A 21508-nucleotide genomic window follows, 5' to 3' on the forward strand; every position below is an offset into this window, starting at 1 on the left:
AGAGAATGAGATGTCTTCCATCTGCTAGTTTACTCCCCTAATTTCCACTGCAGCCAGAACTGTACCAGGCTGAAGGCAGAAACTACAGACTCTGCATAAGTTTCCCACATGGTTGGCAAGGACCCAGGTGCTTGGGCCATCATCTGCAGGCCTTCTCGGGTGCATTAGCAGGGGGTTGGATTGTAAGTGGAGGAGCTAGAACTCAAACCAGCACTCTAATATTCTGGCATCCCAAGCAGCAGCTTAACCTCCTGCACATGGTACCTTCCTCAAGACTGGGAATTCTTGTTTTAGGAGGCATCCACATTAATGGCAGATACAATGAATTTGTGTAGGCTTGGTTTCTTCTTTTAGTAACAAGGATTTGAAGAAAGCCCAAAGTATTTTAAAAGTCTTTCTAATTTGGCAGGACTCAACTTGCAAATTCGATCTCTTTTACATATCTTGTCAGTTCTTGTTTTTGGATTTTTGATAGCATGAGTCTGTCTCGTAAGGGACGTGGAGCTGCTAGGGGTGTTAATGAAGTCAAAGGCAATGTCTTCACTGTGGCAAGGTTGGAATTCTTGTGTCCCCAGGACAGCTCTATCAAAGTATTGACTTTGTTGGGCCCGGTGCAATGGCTCAGTGGCTAAATCCTCGCCTTGCACACGCTAGGATCCCATATAGGCACTAGCTTGTGTCCTGGCTGCTCCCTTTACTATGCAGCTCCCTGCTTGTGGCCTGGAAAAACAGTCAAGGATGGCCCAAAGGCTTGAGCTACTGCACCGGCCTGGGAGACCTGGAAGAAGCTCCTGGCTCCTGGCTGTGGATTGGCTCAGCTCAGACCGTTGTGTCCACTTGGGGAGTGAACCAGTGGATGGAAGTTCTTTTCTATCTCTCCTTCTCTCTATAAATCTACCTTTCCAATAAAAAATAATTATACACACACACACACACACTGGCCCAAATTTCATGGCATCTGTTAATTGCCTGATGAGCTGCAGGTATTTGTATATGTAGCTTAACCTCCAGCTGTACACTTAGGGAGATCTCCAATATGGACTTTGGACCCAACTCTGCAAAGCCTCATCTTCTCCACTTCCCAGTCTAAAGATTCTGGCCACTCAGGCAGTCTCATGCTCTGATATCTGCCGGCTTCCTTCTTAGCTGAGTGGGACTGTTCACTCACAATGTTACCGTCTGTGACATGCTCAGGAAGTGGAATTCAGTTAAGGAGCCGTGTGGTTTGGGGGTTTATCTCAGGTTGCTGTTGTCTGTGCTTGAAAATAATTATCTCATGTGTATGCCCAGTTTTATGGTCACTTATGACAGGGAATCTAGCCTTGTGCTTATTACTTTGTTACAGCTGAAAATGAGATAGGAAATTTACTTGGGACTTCAGTCCTAGTGTTGTTTAAATCATTCCATAGCTTCCCTCTCTATAACCATGTGTACTATGAATAAATCCTTGTGTCCTTGGGAATCTATTGCAGATGAGATCTGAGGCTAGATGCAGTCCTTACTGAGGCATTCCATATTTGTGAACTGTGATCCCTTTTGAATGGGGTTTATCCTTTTACATTCATTTTGAGTATGGCTAAAATAAAAAGACTGACCAAATATAGCAACACCATCCTGTAGGTGAGTACTTAAAAAGTAGTACTTTCCTGCTACTTCAATTAAGTAAATATTTGTTTGTTTCCCATCTACTTAAAAAAGACACTTTACTCCAGGAAAGAGCTTAAGTTTTATCTGACATTGTTAACAGAGGGCTTAATCCTCAAATGGACTAAAACCAAGTGAACTCTTTTATCTTGGTCTCCAGTAGCTTACCTTTTGACACCTCTGCTCATATACCAAGGCTTCTTGGTGGGTTACCAAGCTGATTAGCTTTTGCTAGAGATAAGAAAGAGAAGTCTAAAAAAGGAACATTTTTTAGAAGGTAATGGGAACCATAGAAACAAGAGGAAGAGGCTTAAAAAGAAACTGAGGGAAGAGGAGATGTGTCAGTTTAAAAGCAGCTGTAGTGTACAGTATTTTGAATCAAGTTATTCCCATAAAAAGAACATGAAATGTGTAAAAGCCAAAAATAATTTTTTACTTTACCAAGAAATCATAAAAATGCACAAAGGATGTGAAGTTTGTAGAAAAAAGGAAGGGCTGTAAGCATATGAAAAGATACTCACTTTCATTAGCATTAAAGAAATGTAAATCAAAACTGGCAAGAATTGACGTGTGTGATGCCACCTGGGCTGCCGGGGTGCACGGAGTGGGCGCTCTCCCACACAGCAATGGGGGAGTGAATAGATACTATTTTTCCAGTTGACAGCTGTCAAATATTACAGTGCACTTACATTGCTACTCAAAGTTCTTCTATTAGGAATTTGTCCTAAAAGCAGTATCCCTGCAAGTGTGTAGACACACATATACACAAATGTTTACTAAAGCATTGCCAGTCGTAACAACAACAACAAAAATGAAACAAAACAAAACAAAAAAACAAGAAACAACTGACTTGTCAAGAATAGAGAGTTGGGGCCCGGCGCGATAGTGAAGTACTTAAAGTCCTTGCCTTGCATGCACTGGGATTCCATATGGGCGCCAATTCTAATCCTGGCAGCCCCGTTTCCCATCTGGCTCCCTGCTTGTGGCCTGGGAAAGCAGTTGAGGACGGTCTGGGGCCTTGGGACATTTCACCCACGTGGGAGACCCAGGGGAGCTCCTGGATCCTGGATCCTGGCTTCGGATTGGCTCAACTCTAGCCGTTGAGGCCGCTTAGGGAGTGAACCATCGGACGGAAGATCTTCCTCTCTGTCTCCTCTCTGTGTATCCGCCTTTCCCATAAAAATAAATAAATCTTAAAAAAAAAAGAAGAAAAAGAAGAAGCATAGAGAGTTAGTAAATAAATTGTAGTGCAGCCACATAGTAAAGTACTGAACTTTTGGTCCCTAGAAAGAACCAAGAAGATCTTTATGTATAGCTATTGAACGATTCCAAAATGTGTTCTTAGATGTGTGTAAGGTACCTCACAGTGTATTTAACCTTATCTCTTGTGTGTAAACGTTTAGAAAGCATGGCTGGGGCCCGACGTGATAGCGTAATGATTAAGGTCCTTGCCTTGAACACACCAGGATCCCATATGGCACTGATTCGAATCCTGGAGGCTCCACTTCCCATCCAGCTCCCTGCTTGTGGCTTGGGAGGGCAGTCGAGGACGGCCCAAAGCCTTGGGACCCTGCACCCGCGTAGGGGACCCGGAAGGAGGTTCCTGGCTTCTGGCTTCGGAGCAGATCGGCACAGCACCGGCTGTTGTGGTCATTTGGGGAGTGAATTGTTGGATGGAGGATCTTCCTCTCTGTCTCTCTTCCTCTCTGTATATCTACCTTTCCCATAAAATAATTAAATCTTAAAAAAAAAAAAAAAACAGAAATCATGACTGGATATATATATGCTGATAGAAGATTTTTCTGGAAGAATATTCAGAAGAATATTATCAATGATCACCTTGAGGAGTATTGGGATGTGATCTTCATATTGTGGTTTACTGTTGGACTGTTTCTTACAGTGTTGGTCTCTTAACTTTTTAACCTCAAATGTGATTACTTGAGAGTAAGATTATTTTTATTTATACTTCTTGTACTTTCTCTATATTAAGATATATAAATATTTAAATAATAGAAAAAGCAAAACTTTCCCAATTACATATTTACTTTATTCATTACTTCAAAGAATTACTGGAATACAGTCAGAAGGCCTGATGTTTGAAAGGAATTCCTATTTCCATAGGATCGGTTCTACTCTTGGATGTGTTTGGTTCTTGCAGACCTTTTACGTATCCATTGTTGATTTATGTGAAAATGGCGGAAAGCGGCCTGCCACAAACAGCAGTGCTAGTTTCACCAAAGAGCAAGCAGACACCATTCGCAGAATCCGAACCAGTAAAGACAGTTGGGATATGCTGGGAGTCAAGCCTGGGGCCTCAAGGTAAGCTGTGCACTGGGCTGTGCCAGATTCCATTGGAGAGAAAAACTTAGGCCCCAAAGTTACAGGTGCAAGCTAGAAATACAAATATGCACAGAAACACATTGAATTAATGATTCTGTCTCATGGCACTAACTCTATAGCAAAATAGAGGACTCAACTTCCTGCTAAGAGAATTCTGTCATGATCTGCATAAACACTTTGTACAGTGGCATGCTCTGAACAAGAGCTTTGAAGCTAATGTCATCTTTGCAAAAACCTACAAAAAGGGATTCTAGAATTTTGAAGGAGGAAAGTATGTTAAGGCCAACTTGTGAAACATTTCGCTGGAACCTAGTGAGGTTAATTGGATTCATGGGCCCCAGGGTCAGTGGCGGAACTGGTTCTTGACCCTGGGTCGTTGTGTATCTGTTAATTTGTACCCCAGTCTGTCATTCTCACCAAATGTTATTCATCTTTGTGTGTGTGTGTGTGTGTGTGTGTGTGTTTAGGTTAAATTATTTCACTTTAATCACTTTCATTAAAATAAGTTATTCAATATGGTAATCGAACTTAAGATATACTACTACTACTGTTATACATGCTATAATTTCAGAATCTTACTTTGCGTTGTAACTCTCCTCCCATGTTTCTCCCTTGCTACTTGTTTACCTTGATTCCCACACAGAAAAAAGGGTGTCTTGAAATTCCCTGGTTAGCATCAAAAACTTTCCATATGGCTTCTGTATTTGGTCTTATACCACGTCTCCAAGTCCAGAAGGGGCCCCTTAAGCTTGCCAGGCACGTTGAGGCTGCTTTAAGCATGTTTCAGGATCCACATGACCTGGTCTGGATCCAGCACGTAGTGTCCTGGTGTGTTAAATGTCCTTAGCCCTTCACAGTCCCATTCTGAACTCTCCTGTCTTTCCAATGTATAGTGGCTCTAAAATTAAAAAAACTGTACTTTGATCTACTTGTTAGTGATCTTAAAATAACACTTACTAAGGAAAAAAAACTCAGCTCTTTATTTATTTTGTTTCATTGAAATCTTCCAGGTCTTACAGGATGCTTGTACGTTCTGTATTCTTGGCTCACTAGGTTTGTCAACCTAATTTTGTGTGCCATTGAGTACACTGGGGAAAAAATCTTTAAAACACCTTTTTTCTTAAGCTGTAGGGTGTTTTGATATATATTTTTAAAGATTTTATTTCTTTTTATTGGAAAGGCAGATGTACAGAGAGAAAGACAGACAGACAAAGATCCTCTGTCCTCTGAGTCACACCCCAAGTGGCTGCAGTGGCTGGTGCTGAGCTGATCTGAAGCCAGGATCTAGGAGTTAATTCAAGATCTCCCACACAGGTGCAGGGTCCCAAGGCTTTGGGCCATCCTCTACTGCTTCTCCAGGGCACAAGCAGGGAGCTGGATGGGAAGTAGAGTAGCTGGAGCATGAACTAGTGCCCATATGGGAACCTGGCACATGCAAGGCAAGGACTTGAGCCACTAGGCTACCGCATCGAACCTGTGTTTTGATATTTGTTCACTGCACCTGTATTGATAGTTATACTTTCAGAAAATCTTCATGTTAAGCAGAATTGACAGATTAATTTTTAGCTGAATCAGTCATGTTCCCCCAGCTTTCCCGAGAGTCTCTGCTGTTATTTAGAAAATCTGACAGACACTTGGGGCAGAGAACCAGGATAAGTAAGCAGAAAGTGCAGGGAGCTCCTTCAGGAAGCAGAGCTGCTGAAGGGAAAAGAGACAGGGTGCTATACCCAGCTCAGGGGTACAGGGTCTCTTGGAGAAATAAAAAGCCCAGCAATTCAGACATTTTTAAACAAGAATATTCTTGTTAGCTATGTGAAAATCTTAAATATAGGAAAACTACATGCATAGTTAGATTTTATTTTTTATTTTTTTGAAAGAATAACAGATCTTCCATCCATTGATTGATTCCTTAAATGCCCGTAACAGCTGGGTTGAGCCAGGCCAAAGCCAGGGCCAGGATCTCAGTCTGAGTCTTCCAGATGTGCCGGAGTCCAGCTCCAGCCGAGAGTTCGGAGCTCGGGAAGGGTGCGTGAGATAGGCGTAGAAAGAAAAAGAGAGAAAGAAAGGAGAGACGGACCACTAGGATTCCTTGATGATTGTGGACCTCGCGAGAAAGCTGTCCGCTTTATTTATACAGAAGCAGTACAAGGTTTTCTTTTAGGGGCATTTTGACATAGCTTCAGGGGGGCACAATTTACAACTTCTTGAGAAATGATTGAGGAAGGATCCCAAATTCCTTGCTTATCTTGGTTTGCCAGTCTTCATCCGCTCTCCTCAGGTCTGGGCTCTAACCTAGGCGCCGCCTGTGACAACCAGACCCCTACCTTGAATTATGTATGGGTTAGTAAGTCCGGGGTCTTGGTGTATGGGGATTACGGGCCATTGGCACTAAAGGCCATTAGGTCAGCAAGCTCATACAGTTTGTTATCTGAACAAGTAAAGCAAGAGTTATAACGGCGGAAAGAATTGTAATTAGCAATGAGCCAAGTTTACTCCATTTAAGTTTCAATTCTGCAATGGACAAGTGACAAAGACAATTCTACAAATTGTTTCACCTCAAGACAGGGCATTATCCATTCCAACGTTGCAGCCAAGAATTTCTCAGTAGACAACACATCTTATTCAGTAATACACTCTTACTACAATTCTTACTCTACAACTATCCATCACTTAATGTGAGGAATACATCAAAAGAGAAAAAAAACAAAGATCTAAGACAAAAGGTTCCAAACATTAAGTTCCTCTACAACTGCAGGTTCTACAACCTCATAAGTGATCAAACAATAATCAAAAGTATATCTTTGTGATGTTAGTGAAATCAGCCTATATTTCCTCTAGTTAGAAATTATGAAAGCAGCTAAAACAACTACAGTTTCTATGTTCTAAAGAGTTGCAAGGACAGGCTAACCCTTAAGGTCACAGTAACTATATTTTTTGCCTTAGCAGGATAGCCTTTAGGGTCCCAGTAACACGATAGCCTTTAGGGTCACAGTAACAAGATAACTTTTAGGGTCCCAGTAACAAGATAGCTTTTAGGGTCCCAGTAGCTATATTTTTTGTCATGGCAGTTTTAACCCATACTCCCATCATTTCCATTAGTTTGTAAAATTCGTATCAAGCCATTTCCCAGAAAGCATGCTAAATGTCCGGGCCAGATTTTATGGCAATGGGTAGGTGCACAATAAGGTGTCTGGAAACAGCATGGGCTTGATTGTACTCCTGTGTGCAGTTAAAGGCCCACTCACCAGGACATTATCAGTAACATTAACTCTTAAGCTCATGTTGGTTGTAAAAGCCATCTCACAGGGGCAGACAATGCCTCAATACAAAATTCTTAGTGGGGTGGTTGAGTGCCCATGCGAAAGGGAGTGAAAACTGCGTCAAGGTGGTCAGAGATGAATCCGCTAGGCCCTGCCAAGTAGCTGGAAGCTCCCTGGGCCCTGCCATGCAGGGAGCTGTTCTCTTCACACCTTTGTGTCATTCACACCTACTTCACGGACGCTGGCACAGATGGGTGGCAGGAACCCAAGTGCTTGAGCCAGCACCTACTGCCTCCCAAGGTGTGCATTTGCTCTAAGTTGGCATGGAGAGCAGAGCTGGCACTTGAACCACTAGGCATTCCAGTGTGGGAGGGATGTGAGTGTCCGCACAATGTCGTAAGCACTGTGCCAAACACCCATCCCCTTTAAAATTTGTGTTAAATTATCTATTTTAAAGGTGGGGATGGGAAAGGTTGTAAATATCTCCCTATATGCTAGGTTAAAAGAAGAAAATTCAGGATACTTCTAAGCAGATAAAGAATAGAAAGTTTCAGAATTTGTGCCTAAGACAGGGAAAACGCTTCTGATCTTCACCCATAAAACTTTCCATCACATACCAGGTTCCCAGGCCCTCCTTCATTTGGAGAACCAAGTCTGCAACCTTGTGGTAAGCCATCAGGCAGCAGAGCTGGGGACTAGGGCGTTTGGCAGAACGGTGTGGGCATGTGTGTAAGACGCTAGCTAATCCTGAGTTACAAAAGAAAGGGAAGTCAGAGCAGCTGGTAGTGAAGCTCAGCCCTGCCATGGCATTGACGGTCTGGGAACTGAGGAAGAGGAGGGGTAGCCTCAAGCCCCTCCTTGAGGTCCTGCTTTGGAGAAGCTCTGAGCCTGGAGCTGTCACAGGGTGCAGCTGGTTTGTAGCTACGGCCTCTCTGGAGAAGCCGCATGACTGCTCCTTCACTCCTGATGTATCCTTGATCCTGCTGTCCAGTCTTCTTTGGACTCTGCGAGCTCTCTGAAGGTGACCCTTCCCAGTGTCCCTTGCTGGGCAGTGATGCCAGCATCTTTCCTGGCCTCAGAGTCCTTGTTTCAACTCCTTTTTTCCCCCTCCACTTGGTGGCTCTCAGGCTCCTCATCCTGCTATCCCTCTTATCTTCCCATGAACACCTTTATTCAAGCTCCTTTGCACCAACCAAGGCTAGTGTAACAGCCTCCTGTCCAACTCCACATTTCCACACCAGTGTGATATGAAGGCTTGCCCCTCTCACTGGCTGACTTTCTTTCTGTTCCTTTCAGCACTTACCTTGTGGGAACACAGACCATACATGTTCCCTGGGCCTCAAGCAGTCTTCTCCCAGCCCTAAGCCCACCCCCCAGAATCCTCCTCCGGGGCGCCCTCCACAGGCCCCAGGCCAAGGCGTGCTGAATGCCTATGCCATACAAGCACCATTTCTTTTCACCTGGTCGGTCTTACGAGTGTTACCACGATGATTCTGTGCCCACCCTGCATCAGATTATTTTTTCTGCTTGTATAGTACATTGCTAATTGTCTGTGCTTTGTCTCCTGAAAAGGGCCTAACTCGGTGCGGGGAGGGAGGGGGAGGTAGGGTGCTGTGTGTGTCCCTAGGGCCCCGTGCAGGGCTGGGCCCCTACTAACAAACATGACTGTCTCCACAGGGATGAAGTCAACAAGGCATACCGAAAGCTGGCTGTACTGCTGCATCCCGACAAGTGCGTGGCACCCGGCAGTGAAGATGCCTTCAAGGCTGTAGTGAATGCCCGGACCGCCTTGCTGAAGAACATCAAGTAGCAGGCGGGGGCACTGCCAGGCTGGGCCACTGGTGCAAACCCAGATGCCCTCCTGCCAGCCATTCGTACACCAGGCACTGAGCGCCCAGTGCCCTTCATTGACATTTTACGGAGTGGCATGTGACTCTTTGAGGCCCAGAAGACCAAGCATCACTCACATACCTGTGCCCTGGCATCTTTCCAGTTAGTGTGACTTCCTTTGGCACCTGTAGCCTCTGGGATTCTGGCGCCCAGCAGGGATCTCGGAGGGGGGAGGAGGATGGGGCCTTTTCACTTTTCCTCTGAGTTTATCACTTCCCCAGCCCCACTCCCACCCCACCAGGATGGAGATGGCCAGAACCAGCAGAGCCCTGGGTTGGGGAGTTCGGTGCGGTCTTGCAAGGCAGCTGCTCCTGACACTGTGAGTTCCCTGGGTGAGATTTTATCATCAGTCTGTTATTAGCAAGCCCCACCCCCTCCCTTGCATTCCTGGGGAAGTTTGTCAAGTGACCAGAACCATCCCAGCTGTCCCCTGTGACCACCAGGAGGGGAGGCAAGCCATTCCTGAGAATGAGTTCCAGGGCAGGAGTCCCTGCAGGTCACAGCTGGAGATGCTAGGAGAAGCCTGTCTAGTGCAGGCTGTGGGTGCGGACTGTGGGTGTTGCACTGAGGGGACCCCTGCACCCAGCTTGTCCTTTACTCTGCAGCATTGGCCACTGCTCCGGGGAAAGCAGGGGTGCCCCGCCTGTGACCACTCCTTTAACTTCCTGCGTTTCTGGTTTGTCTTTCTCTTCCCTTCTCAATGTGTTGCTCCCACCTGTGCCGTCATGTCTGTGTCCTTGAATCTGTAGTTTCTTGCCACAGTCTCCTTCATCATCCCTTCCAAGCCTTGACCTGGGCCCAGTTGGCTAGAGACAAGTGTGCTGTGGGTGGCGGGTGGAAGGGGAGATGATAGAGAGTGGAGAGGAAGTTCTCAAGCTTTCTGGGCTCCAGTTGCTGCTGAGGAATGTTCTCAGACCACAGACGATGGATGAGGGGAGTCTGCGGACAAGCACGGTGTCTTGCCTCAGGCTCTTCCTGGGCCTATGAGGGTGGGTGACTAGTGAGGCTCAGGCCGAGCCGTGCTTGCAACCTCCAATGGGCGGTCTGCCTTCTTACAGCACTTTTCTTGGTAGGTGATCTCTGTTTGGCTGTAACCACACTGCACTAACTGGGGCCCAGCTGTACATTAAATGTTTCTGTGCAGTGATTTTGTGTAGCCTGAATGCCACGTGGGATGCCCCTGGCTGCCTCAGCTGACAAGCTGCCTCCTGAGACTCCAAGCCCACGGTAGCCCCGGGCGTCTTCACCTCTCCCAGAGCAGCTGCACCCTTTTTGGCCAGGGTTGGATGCCCCGGAAGCAGGGCATTTCTCTGAGGAAGATCTTTCATCTTAGTGAAACCAGAATGCTTTTCTTTAACAATTGGAGACTTGACCTGTGGTTTCCTCGGAGACTTTCCCTCTGGCCTGGAAATTAGTTTGTGAGACCGCAGGGCTCTAGTCCCGAATCATAAATTTTTCTCACAGTTGTCAGCACACCTGGCACACTTCAACTCGGGATCTGTTCTGGGGCCGATCAGAGCCATATGAGTGAATGACTGCGGGCAGTAGGGACTGCTGTAAAAGCTGGTGCCAGTTCTCATGCCGCTCCTCTATATAAGGAGGTCTCAAAAAGGTCACGAAACTGTATGAACCCCCTGTGCGTGACCCTTTTGAAGCCCCAGCTACTGACCAGTCACCTCCTTTGCTCCTGGTAAGCAGCTGGGCAGCAAGAGCAGCTACGGGTGAATGCTCACATCCTCGGGGTGCCTGCTGCCCTCTCTCTGCTGCCTGCGTCTTAGACCCTGGGACTCAGGCCTGTTATCACCGTAAGGATGGCTGCATACAGCCTCCGCTCCTTGGTACATGAGAATAAAGTTAGGGAAACTGCAGAGGCCTATAATCTTTAAGCAGAATATTAAGAAATACCAAGGCATGACTTCATGCAGAAGTTAATATGCATTAACTTCAGTTCTTGGTGTAAACCTGTACAATGTGGTTTAACCTGATTGAAAAGTCTTCTGTCAATTGGAATTTTAAAGTTACATCAGTGAGAGAATCAACTAGCAAAATAATTCCAGTGACTGAAACAACTTTTATAAATAATCTGGGTTTTAAAAAGAAAAAAATTGAACAGCAATTATTTAAAAAAAAAAAGCCATGTCTTCTATATTCCTAGGTAACAGGAAGTGACAGGTTTTTAACTTGGAAATCCTGGAGACATTTCACACTGCTGTCCCAGCCCATCCAAGCACTTTAAAACACACCCTCCTTTGCTTCTCTTTCCTTTGTGTGCCTTTTTGACTTGATAGTCTGAAGTGTCAGCATCTCTTACTTTAGCTTGTCATTGTGTTTCTTCATGTAAATGTGTCCCTGGCTTGGTGAGCATGTGCGCTTACAAGTCCCGACTCGAAGGGTCGCTGTGTTGTGATCCATGATGAATTGCCATAATTCTGCAGATTGCACGTCATGCTTAAAGTCTTACGTTGACCTCAGGAAACTTAACTCTCGTATGATCTCATATACTGAACTCTCAGCTGGCTGTGTTTCTGTATGTCTAACAGCCAGTACCCAGTTCACTGTCCGCTAAATGAGCCAAGGAAGAGGCAGCTGTATTCCCGAGTCATGGTCTGCAGCCACCACAAGCTCAGAATTGGTCAAGAAGGAGCTGTTCCTCACAGGACAATGCCAAAACCGGGGGGTGCTCATGGGCTGCAGGTGGAAAAGGGGAGAGCGTCACAGGGAGCCATGCACACATGGTCTTGTGACAAGGACAGTGCCCGGCATCCAGAAGTAGGACTTCCTCCACCCCTGCACCTCCCCCAAGCTCACTCTGAGACCACTCACGCTTTTATAAAACTTTGGAAAGTGGATTTACCTGCCAAGAGTGCTAACTGTCTTGGACTGGCAGCTTCCCAAAGTGAAGTGCAGCCTGCACTCATAACGTGTAGCACAATTATAGGCACAGGCACTCACGTTCCTCCATTGGTTTTTTTCCATTAAGCATTTCCAGAGAAGACAAGCGCTTACACTTGTGCCAGGGATCAGTGTGTGACAAACAGTGCAATATTAAGCCGTGCAATAGAGGCCCTGCAGGTGACGTGCCTGTTGTTGGGAAGTCAGACCGCTTGGGCATCCCTTCCCCCTTCGACTGTGAATGCAGAATGCACAGTGTGTTAAACAAACAAGTCCTTGCTCTTACAAGGTAATTTACATATTTGCTTTCTGTTGAAATAACTGAAAATGCTAAATCTACCACTTGTTTTTGTCTGATAAACAGAGTGTCATATGTATTTAAGTTGTGTATTTTTATAAAGTAAAACCAAATATCAAGCACCGGTCTGTGGGTGGCATTTCCTTACGGCTTTTCATTGTGAAACAGCTGGCTGGATGCCGGTTCAGGTCCCTCTGCATCTGGGGCCTTGCATGAGGTGGCAGCTGTTCGTTTCCAGTCAGCGGAATGGAGGGAATGTTATTACTTGGTCCATCAGACTCTTCTAACCTTAGGCTATGATGAAACTGTTCTGATCTCCTAAGGAAAGATCCTGACCCTTTGTTTGCCTTTCTAACTCAGATGCAATGGTGGCTGACAGAATAACTTGGCGCCCTTGTGCCTGGGCCATAAGGACCCAGCCCTGCATGAGACTTGAGAGTGAAGCTTGAGCAGGTTGGTTTGCAGGAGGTGGCTACCAACAAGCGCTGTGCTTCCCAACTACGTGTGACAGCCTGGCCGCTTTGTCCACCCTGCACTTCTGTCTCCTGAGTGCGACCCAGGCCTCTCTGGGGACCTGCCCTCCTGGGGAGTACACGTGCCAGAGTCTCCTGTGACCATCCTTCTCTGTCGACCACAGACCCTGGGCATGGTATGGGAATGTGACTCAGGCTCTAGGACTCACCCCTTCCCTAAGATCCTCCTGCCCAGGCTAGGAAGACAAGTTTACTCTCAGGAGGAGCAGCCTGCCAAGGCTGGTAACCTTGACTGTGACCTTAGAAAGCATCAGAGAATGGAATGGAGTCCTGGTGGCTTTGTTCCCAGGCCTGGTTCCTCAGAGCAGTTGGCTGCACAAAAGTCTTGGCAACTTAAAGAATATTAGCAGATAAAGCCAGCAAGGGGCAAGGGCAGGAGTAAGAAGGCTATACCATGCAGGTTTGGATAACACTTGAAAGTATGATATTTTTACATGTTAACATGTAATTAACAAGTGAGCATTTCTCAAGTAGAGTCTTTGACTATATCTTAAAGCCATAGCAGTTACAAATGGAAAAGAAAAATTAGGCTCACTCAGTTTGTTTAGAGGGAAATTTAAGATAAAAAGTTGCATTTGACTTTTTGGTTTCCAACTGACTTATTGCCAATCAGGGACACCTCTAGTTTTTTAAATGTCCAACCAAACTTTATGGTTAGAATCGTGGTTTAGCATGCATTGAGTGCTTCCAGTGTACCAGGCTGAAACCTCTGAGCATAGCAGGTGATGTGAAGTGACTGGCTCCCTCCATCTACATGGGAGTTAAGATTTTGCTCTGGTTTCCTAGTTTTGTTGCTCCAGCTCTGGTTCATGCATGTGCATGGTCTCTCCCTTGTGAATAAATAAAGTTAAACACATTATAAATTAAAGACTATCCTAAGTATCTTTTTAATTTGTAAAATTTCCAAGATAGTTGATTTTTTTTTTCTAAAATAGACTTATTTCCATGTAAGTTTCTTTCTTTAAAAAAATTTAAAAAAATTTTTTTATTTTACTTGGAGGTACAGAGACAGAGGGGGAGCTTCCATCCATTGGTTCACTCCCCAGATGACCACAACACTTAGGACTGGGCCAAGCCAAAGCCAGGTACGTGAACTCAATCTGGGTCTTCCACATTGGTGGCAAGGACGCACACTGTGCTACCTCCCAGGGTGCAGTAGCAGGAAGCTGGACTCAGGACTAGAGCCTGGATTTAAATTAAACACTCCAACTGATAACGGGATGTGGGTGTACCAGAAGATGTCTTTAACTGCTGTGCCAAATGCAAGCCCCTCGGTTTATTTCTGAAGAGGCAGGTTTGCAAAATGTGAGACCATAACATACAATTTTGTGATTAGTACTCATTGCTACTATACGCTGAAGTTCATGTAGATTGATGCTTTTTTCAGGGCAAGGAGGGAGCTCAGCCATGATCATTGTGCAAAGTTCAGTTCTTTACACTGATGTGAAGGAAAGAGTCACACTCAAGTTCCCTGGGGGAATTAGTTCCCTCCATTTACCATACCCCAAACCCAAGGATGCTCAGCCCTTACATGAAAAGAAGTAGTATTTCCATATCCGCTAAGAATATCCTGCTGTGTATCTTGTCATCCTAGGGCAGTCATGATCCCTAACACACTGTAGATCATTCCTGGGCTCTGTTGCCCTCCCGTGTCCCATACAGTCCCAACCACCTGTCTTCCACTGGAAATTGGATGGCCCCATGGATATGGAGGGGTAACTGTGGCTTCAGATTTTAGGGGGAGGTTCTTTATATAGCATTTGTAATGGAAATATCAATATATTCATCAAGCAGTTGATAAATCTTACTTTGAGGGAAAATACCTAGAATCTGCTATTGTTGCCCTGTAATTAGCTTGTACCTGTAATATTATCACCCAAACGCTTCTGATAAGGTGACTGTTGTGAGTTGCTTGTGGTGACTAGAAAGCCTGCATTTGTAGCACATATCTCGTGTTTTTAAAGGGTTAAGCCCTGCCTGCAGCACCGGTTTCTCCTATCAACACCAGTTGAAGTCCCAGCGGCTGTACTTCCCAGCCTGCTGCCTGCTGATGCACCTCAGAGAGCAGCAGAGGATGGCCCAAGTGCTTGGGTCCCTGCACTCACACAGGAGACCCTGATATGGAGTACCTGGCTCCGCATTTCACTTGGCCCACCCCAGGCTGTCCCAGCCATTACAGGAGTGAACAAGGGAATGAGATATTCTCTCTCTGCCTTTCAAATAAGTCTTAAAAAAAAAGTTTTTGAGTGCCATAGCTCTAAATTTTGTATTTTGAATGAGCTCCAACATAGCACTCCTGTACATAAATGTACTTGCAAGCAGCATCATGTTAGAATGAACTTACAATTTCACGTAGTATGCCCCATCCCACCCCTGTAAAAAGCCACCCCGAAGGCAGCTTTGCCTCTTGCAGAAGGTGGTAGAATTTGTGTGGAAGCTGCATGCCACTTCGTTTTGCCCACAGACGCTGGTGAAAAAAGAGCACCTGCCCCAAGAAAGTGGGTCAAGTTCAAGAAAACTGGGAAAGAGCTGCCAGACCTGAGGACTGAGGGCTGTACTGGGGTTGAGGGTTCTGTGTGCTTCCGTGTCTTGATAAGGGGTGAAGGAAAGCACCCCAGCATCATGCCATGTGGCAAGGACTGAGCAGAGGCCTAGTACTCGGGGCTCCCCAAAAGGACTTGAAAAGGTGGGTACTGCAACTGGGGTGTCTCCCAAAAATGCCATGTGTTGTGGGCTTGGTTAGTGCAGCCCTGAGATTTTCAGAAGGGCTTTTGGGAAGTGATCCTAGTGGAGGAGCGGGGTAGGAAGGAAGGCAGATAAAGAAAGCCCCCAAGAGGGAGCCACTGTGACAGTACAGACACAAGGCATGTGATGCTCCCTACCCCCAGAATCCCCGTGGTGTTCTGCCAGTGAGAAGCCCCTCCTACCTCAAGGAGTTGTGAAACCACCTGACCTTGGACTGTGAACCGTCAGAACCATGAGCCCAGTTACACCCTTTCCTGCTATAAAGCTGCTTGTCTTGGTGGTTCACAGTGGCCATGACAAGCTGCCTTGTAAATGAGGGTAAGAAGGTGGCAGGGGCTTGAAAGGATGGGTAGATACAGAGAGTGAGACTCAATAGTTGGGCCCGGTGGTGTGGCCTAGCGGCTAAAATCCTTGCCTTGAACGTTCCGGGATCCCATATGGGTGCCAGTTCTAATCCCGGCAGCTCTACTTCCCATCCAGCTCCCTGCTTGTGACCTGGGAAAGCAGTTGAGGATGGGCCAAAGCCTTGGGACCCTGCACCCACATGGGAGACCTGGAAGAAGTTCCTGGGAGAATCAAGATGGCGGAATAGGGTAAGGACATGTTTAAGTGGACGGAAAAACATTTAATCAGGATGAAGCAGAGAGGACATATTCAGGGAAATAGGAGAAGACAGAACAACAGCAGAGGGGTACCTGGAGACTGACAGACACGGGAAAGCAGTGGACACAATGCTGTGTTGTTTCAGTGACGGATACTCCAGCAGCATTCAGCTAACAGCGATCTGAACTCCACCAGCAACCAGATGGGAAGGGACTTTCACTGGGAGCTCGGGAAGTGAACACAGACAAAGATCCGTCCATCCTGCTGGTCCATTTGATTTGACCAGGAGCAGAGATAGAGTAGCAGATCACAGATGGGCAGTGTGAGAACAGGGTGGATTTCACAGCCCAGTCAGCCCCCTAGAGCCAAATTGGGCGCCATTTTGCCTAAGGAGGCAAAGGCAAGGGAAAGGACTGAGCATACGCTGAGCTGGGAGTGAACTCATTTCTGACTCAGTGAACTGCAGCAAAGTGGCATTCTACAGGTTCCATCCAAGACAGGTCTGGGTAGCCCTCAGACCTGATGGCCAGCAGATCAAGAACTCTAGTAGTGGTATGTCAGGCGCCATTTTGCACACTGTGGCAATAACTTTAGGACTGCAGGGAACAGTGCTGAACTGCGCATGTGCTGATCTTGCGAGAACTCACTGAGTTCAGCAAATTGCGCTGGTCCCACAGGAAAATAATACCGACTGTGGCATCATACTGGTCAAAATAGGTCCGTGTGGCACCCAGCCCTAACATCCAACAGGTTCAGACAAGATTAGCACCACCAATAACCTAACTATATAGGATACCTGGTGTCTCTCTAATCCTGGGACCTGCTCCAACCAGAAGTGGGAGAAAGGTTGCAGAGACAACAGTGCAGCTTCCGCACAGTATCACAGGAGGAGGAGAGTGGTGAGCCAGGAGCTGGGGCTATGGAGACCACGGTGGGAATCTAACATAAGAACCCAAACCTGGAACTCGCTGGAGGTTGTGGCACAAGTGGCTGCAAGCAAAGAGTTGTGTACCAACTGCAATAAGTAAAATCGCATTGTAGACCTGTGGGTGACACAGCTTAGAAACCTGCCCCAAGGAGAAAACTCTGCTAACCAGAAGTGCAATGACCAAGAGCAAAAGAAGAGACAAAGGCACAATGAATATTATTGAAAACTCCTGTGCAAAGGAGCAAAACCCTATGCCAATCTCATAGTTAACTGAGGAAGACATCGAGAAAATGGGCATACAGAATTCATAAAGCTCATTTTAAAGCTTCTGATCAAAATTGAGAAACACAAGAGTTCAGAGAATTTAAGGAAGCAATAAAGCAAATCAAGGCTGATATATCAGAAATTAAGAACACAGTAGAGCAAATTAAAGGTACAGTGGAGAGTCTCCAAAATAGAATGAAGCAAGCAGAAGAAAGAATCTCAGAATTGGAAGATATTTCCTGTCACCAGGGGGAAGCAAACAAAAAGCTGGAAGCAGAGCCGGATCAGGCCAAAACAAATATTCAAGAATTGAAAGACACTATTAAGAGGCCAAATCTAAGAGTTATGGGAGTCCCAGAAGGTACAGAAAGAGAAGCTGAGTTTGCAAATGTATTTAATGAAATAATAAAGGAAAATTTCCCTGATCTAGAGAAAGAATTGGGAAACAAGATCCAGGAGGGGCACAGAACTCCCAACAGCTTGACCAAAAGCGATCTTCACCAAGACACATGATAATCAAGCTCTTCAACTGAACATAAGGAAAAGATCCTTAAATGTGCACATGAAAAAAAAATCAATTGACATATAAAGGAATGCCAATTAAACTCAGAGGAGATCTCTCACAGGAAACTCTACAGGCAAGGAGAGAATGAAGTGACATATTCCAGATTCTAAAAGAAAAAATTGTCAGCAAAGCTTCCTTTTGTCTTTGAAAATGAAATCAAATTCTTACACAGTAAAGGAAAGTTAAAAGAATTTGCCTCTTCCAAACCTGCCCTACAAATGATACTTCAAGATGTTCTCTTCACAGAGAAGAGGAATAGCACCCAACAAAATCAAAGACAAATGGGAAGAACATCCCACTAAAATGACAACAGAAGACTAAACCAATGAACAACCCATTCCTAAAATGACAGGACCAAAATACCATCCATACATGTTAAACTCTGAATGTAAATGGCTTAAGCTCAACCAAATGTCATAGATTAGTAGACTGGATTAAAAAACAAAACATCTATTTGTTGTCTAGAAGAGACACACTTCACCAACAAAAATCAGCGGAAACTATATTGCATGGATTTTGTTGTTTTCTGTTAGTTTCATCTCTTCAAAACACTTTCTTCTGATTAAATCATTCAATGACTTGTAGATCATACAGCAGCATCATTTTCTTCAAGAAGGTTGTTGATTTTCATCTCTTCAGCTACACGTTAGGCATTTTGTAGCATATTATTTAACTTCATGGTGTTGTTATTTCTTTTTTCTCCCTGATGTTGATTTTGTTTTGTGGCTTTTCAGTTAAGGGGATGTAGGGTAGCTGTGTAATGGAGACATGTCATTGAACTTCATGGCATTGTAAATTTCTATTTTTCTTTCTATTGTTGATTTTGTATTATGACTTTTCACTTAAGGGGATGTACAGTAGCTGTGAAATGGAGACTAACATCCAGATGTGAGGATACAATGTAGTGTGCATTTCTACTTCCAGACAAAGATGGACTTGCAATGAAACTGTTCACTATATCTTGACAATAGGATGCTGGACTCTGCCATTGTCCATGCCCGCAATGATGGACATATGACTGTGTATAAAGAACTATATTTTAGTAATGATATAGAGGAACTAGGTGGTGGGGGGAGGGTTTAGGGAGGGGATAAGGGAAATGCCAGGAGCCTATGGAACTACATCATAAAATGATAATAATAATAATAAAATATTTAAAAAAGAAAAAAAAAAGAAGTTCCTGGATCCTGGCTTCAGATGGGCGCAACACTGGCCATTGCGGCTCGCTTGGGGAGTGAATCATTGAACGGAAGATCTTCCTCTCTGTCTGTCCTCCTCTCTATATATCTGACTTTCCAGTAAGAATAAAATAAATCTTTTTTTAAAAAAAGAATCAGTAGTTATTAGGCCATCCCCGTAAGAGCCAAACAGAAGTCCTCATGACAGGAATGGCCAGCAAGACTTTCAAGAACCTGAATGCCTTCTGTGAAGTGACCCTGGTTTTACGGATAAAAACCCCGAGCCTCGGGAAGATTGACTTGTCCAAGGCCAGAGTGCCCCAATTCAGAGCCCATGCCCGTTCTACACCTTCAGCTAAGATCCTCCACCTCACACTCCATGTGGATAGCTTACCTGCAAAGAGAAAATCAACACACAGTTACAAGTTTCCTCATCAGTCACTCAAGTTTGAAACCCCATGTGGCTGCAGGCAGAGGAGAGCAGCTGCCTCCTGAGGTGGGATCATGTGACAGCTGTTGACAGCTGTTGCAAGCAGCGCCACACACCCAGGATGTGATGCTTTTGTATGGCTGTGTGTTTCAACAGATTCTTTAAAAATGCAGTTTTGAACAAAACTCCTGATGCCTCCGGAATAACTGGAAGATCCTGTCTTAAAGGACACCCACATAAGCCGGGGCCACTGGCAGTCAGCTCATCTGAGAGCAAAGTGGCCCTGAGGGTGTGGCTTCTGCTGGGTGCTGTTCCTAGCCCTGACTTAGTGCTGTGGCCACCCCACCCCCAAGCCTGGTCTTGGGATTCCTCCACCAGGGGCAGGTGGTATTCACCTGCCTGCCGAGTGCCTGTCTACTGCGATTGCCATCTGGGAGCTGGGGTCAGGATGGCCTCACTTTTCTGACCCCTTGAGGGGGAGGCCTACCTTGCTGGAACTTTCTCTGTGAGCCACCAGCCACTATGAACACTTCTGGTGTCTGAACCCAGCTCTCCACAGGGCAGCAGCTAAGAAACTTGAGCAGGACTCCCTGGGCAGCTGTTGGCCGGGGGCCTCTGCTCGGCAGTGGCTCCAGACTGTAATTAAATCTTGCTGCTCTCTGGAAGTAGAAACCTCAAATGAAAAGGGAAAGAAGCTTTTAGCCACTCAGAAGGTTCTGGAAAGCCTGTGCGGCAATCACTGCTCCTTGGCTAGACAACCCAAGCCACCAGACTAGAGTGCTGGAAGGCAGAGACAGACTGAAATCAGTGTTAACTGAGTGGCTGTAGGCAAGCAGATTCTCTAGTGTCAGTGCCATTGGGTTAGAGAACATTTAAAATCTAAAGATCACTGTTTTTTTTTAATTTATTTTATTTTTATTGTAAAGTCAGATATACAGAGAGGAGAGACAAGAGAGGGAGATCTTCCATCTGATGACATGTAAGAGAGCTGAATGGGATGTGGGACAGACTGGACTAGTCTGCTGTACATATTGGCAAGCACTGGAACCAGGGCAGTGGGCGGGACTGGTGGAGCTTATTGTGGGTCACTCCAACTAGGTTGCAGCTCCCACTTGTTTGCGTGAGGGCCAGATGTGTGGTGGGCAGGATTGGGTTGGGCTCAACACCTATTGGTTCATGTAGAAGACATGGTTAGAGGTAGAACTGACCCAGCAGTTGCAACCACCAGCATGTGCATAAGCTAACTGGGGTGATAGACTATGCTGGACAGCAGCAGCAATGGCGTTCAGTATGTGGCACCCACTGGAGTGCAGCTGAAGGCATAGAGCAGGGAGTAGAATGGGAGAGGAGAGACACCCCCTCCCAGCCCCATCCCACATCTCCAGGGAGAGAGGGAGGGCATTCGCTGAGTTGTCATCCCAAGTTCATGTGCTTAAAACAAAAGTGGAAGTGGGCATTTGGCACAGGGTAGGTCACTGCATGGGACACCCATGTGCCTTTGGTTTGAGTCCTGGCTCCTCTGCTTCTGATCCTACTTCCTGCTGATGCTCACCCTGAGAGTCAGCAGGTGCTGGCTGAGGTACCTCCCCCATGGGAGACCTGATCAAGTTCCTTACTCTTGGCTTTGGATCTCTCTCTGTGCTTTTCAAATAAAATGGATACCTACCTCTAAACTGAAACAAAGAAGCAAATGAGAAGTGATTAACTTCCTTAAGTAGTGAATTTCAAGTTTTCTTGTCCTTGGAGAATGTCTCTTGTCCTTGGAGAATGTCTCAATGATAAAGTTGTCCTTACTTGTGATATTGTCCTGTGTCTTTGAAGGAGATACTATCACTAGAAGAAGTGCAGTAAAGTGTGCTTGAGGTCTACTCTTCTTCTTCTTCTTCTTCTTCTTCTTTTTTAGAAAGAATCTAGCACTATTTAAGATTTATTTATTTT

At 45.6% G+C, this 21508-nt stretch overlaps 1 protein-coding gene across 2 annotated transcripts in view; it reads left to right on the top strand.

Annotated features, from left to right (window-relative positions):
* The window catches only part of DNAJC27 (DnaJ heat shock protein family (Hsp40) member C27), a 30555-nt gene extending 18112 nt beyond the window's left edge, over window positions 1-12443 (top strand). Inside the window, exons 6-9 of one of the 2 annotated variants that reach the window (XM_058668195.1) lie at window positions 3803-3963; window positions 8922-9236; window positions 9376-9466; window positions 12115-12443. In XM_058668195.1, the coding sequence (XP_058524178.1) occupies window positions 3803-3963; window positions 8922-9054 (294 nt within the window). In that variant the 3' untranslated portion in view covers window positions 9055-9236; window positions 9376-9466; window positions 12115-12443. The remainder of the gene's footprint in view (window positions 1-3802; window positions 3964-8921; window positions 9237-9375; window positions 9467-12114) is intronic. The other variant, XM_058668194.1, reaches the window with a different exon arrangement.
* The last annotated feature ends 9065 nt before the right edge of the window (window positions 12444-21508 follow it).

Source organism: Ochotona princeps, chromosome 8 (assembly GCF_030435755.1).
Source record: "Ochotona princeps isolate mOchPri1 chromosome 8, mOchPri1.hap1, whole genome shotgun sequence".
Taxonomy (NCBI): Eukaryota; Metazoa; Chordata; class Mammalia; order Lagomorpha; family Ochotonidae; genus Ochotona; species Ochotona princeps.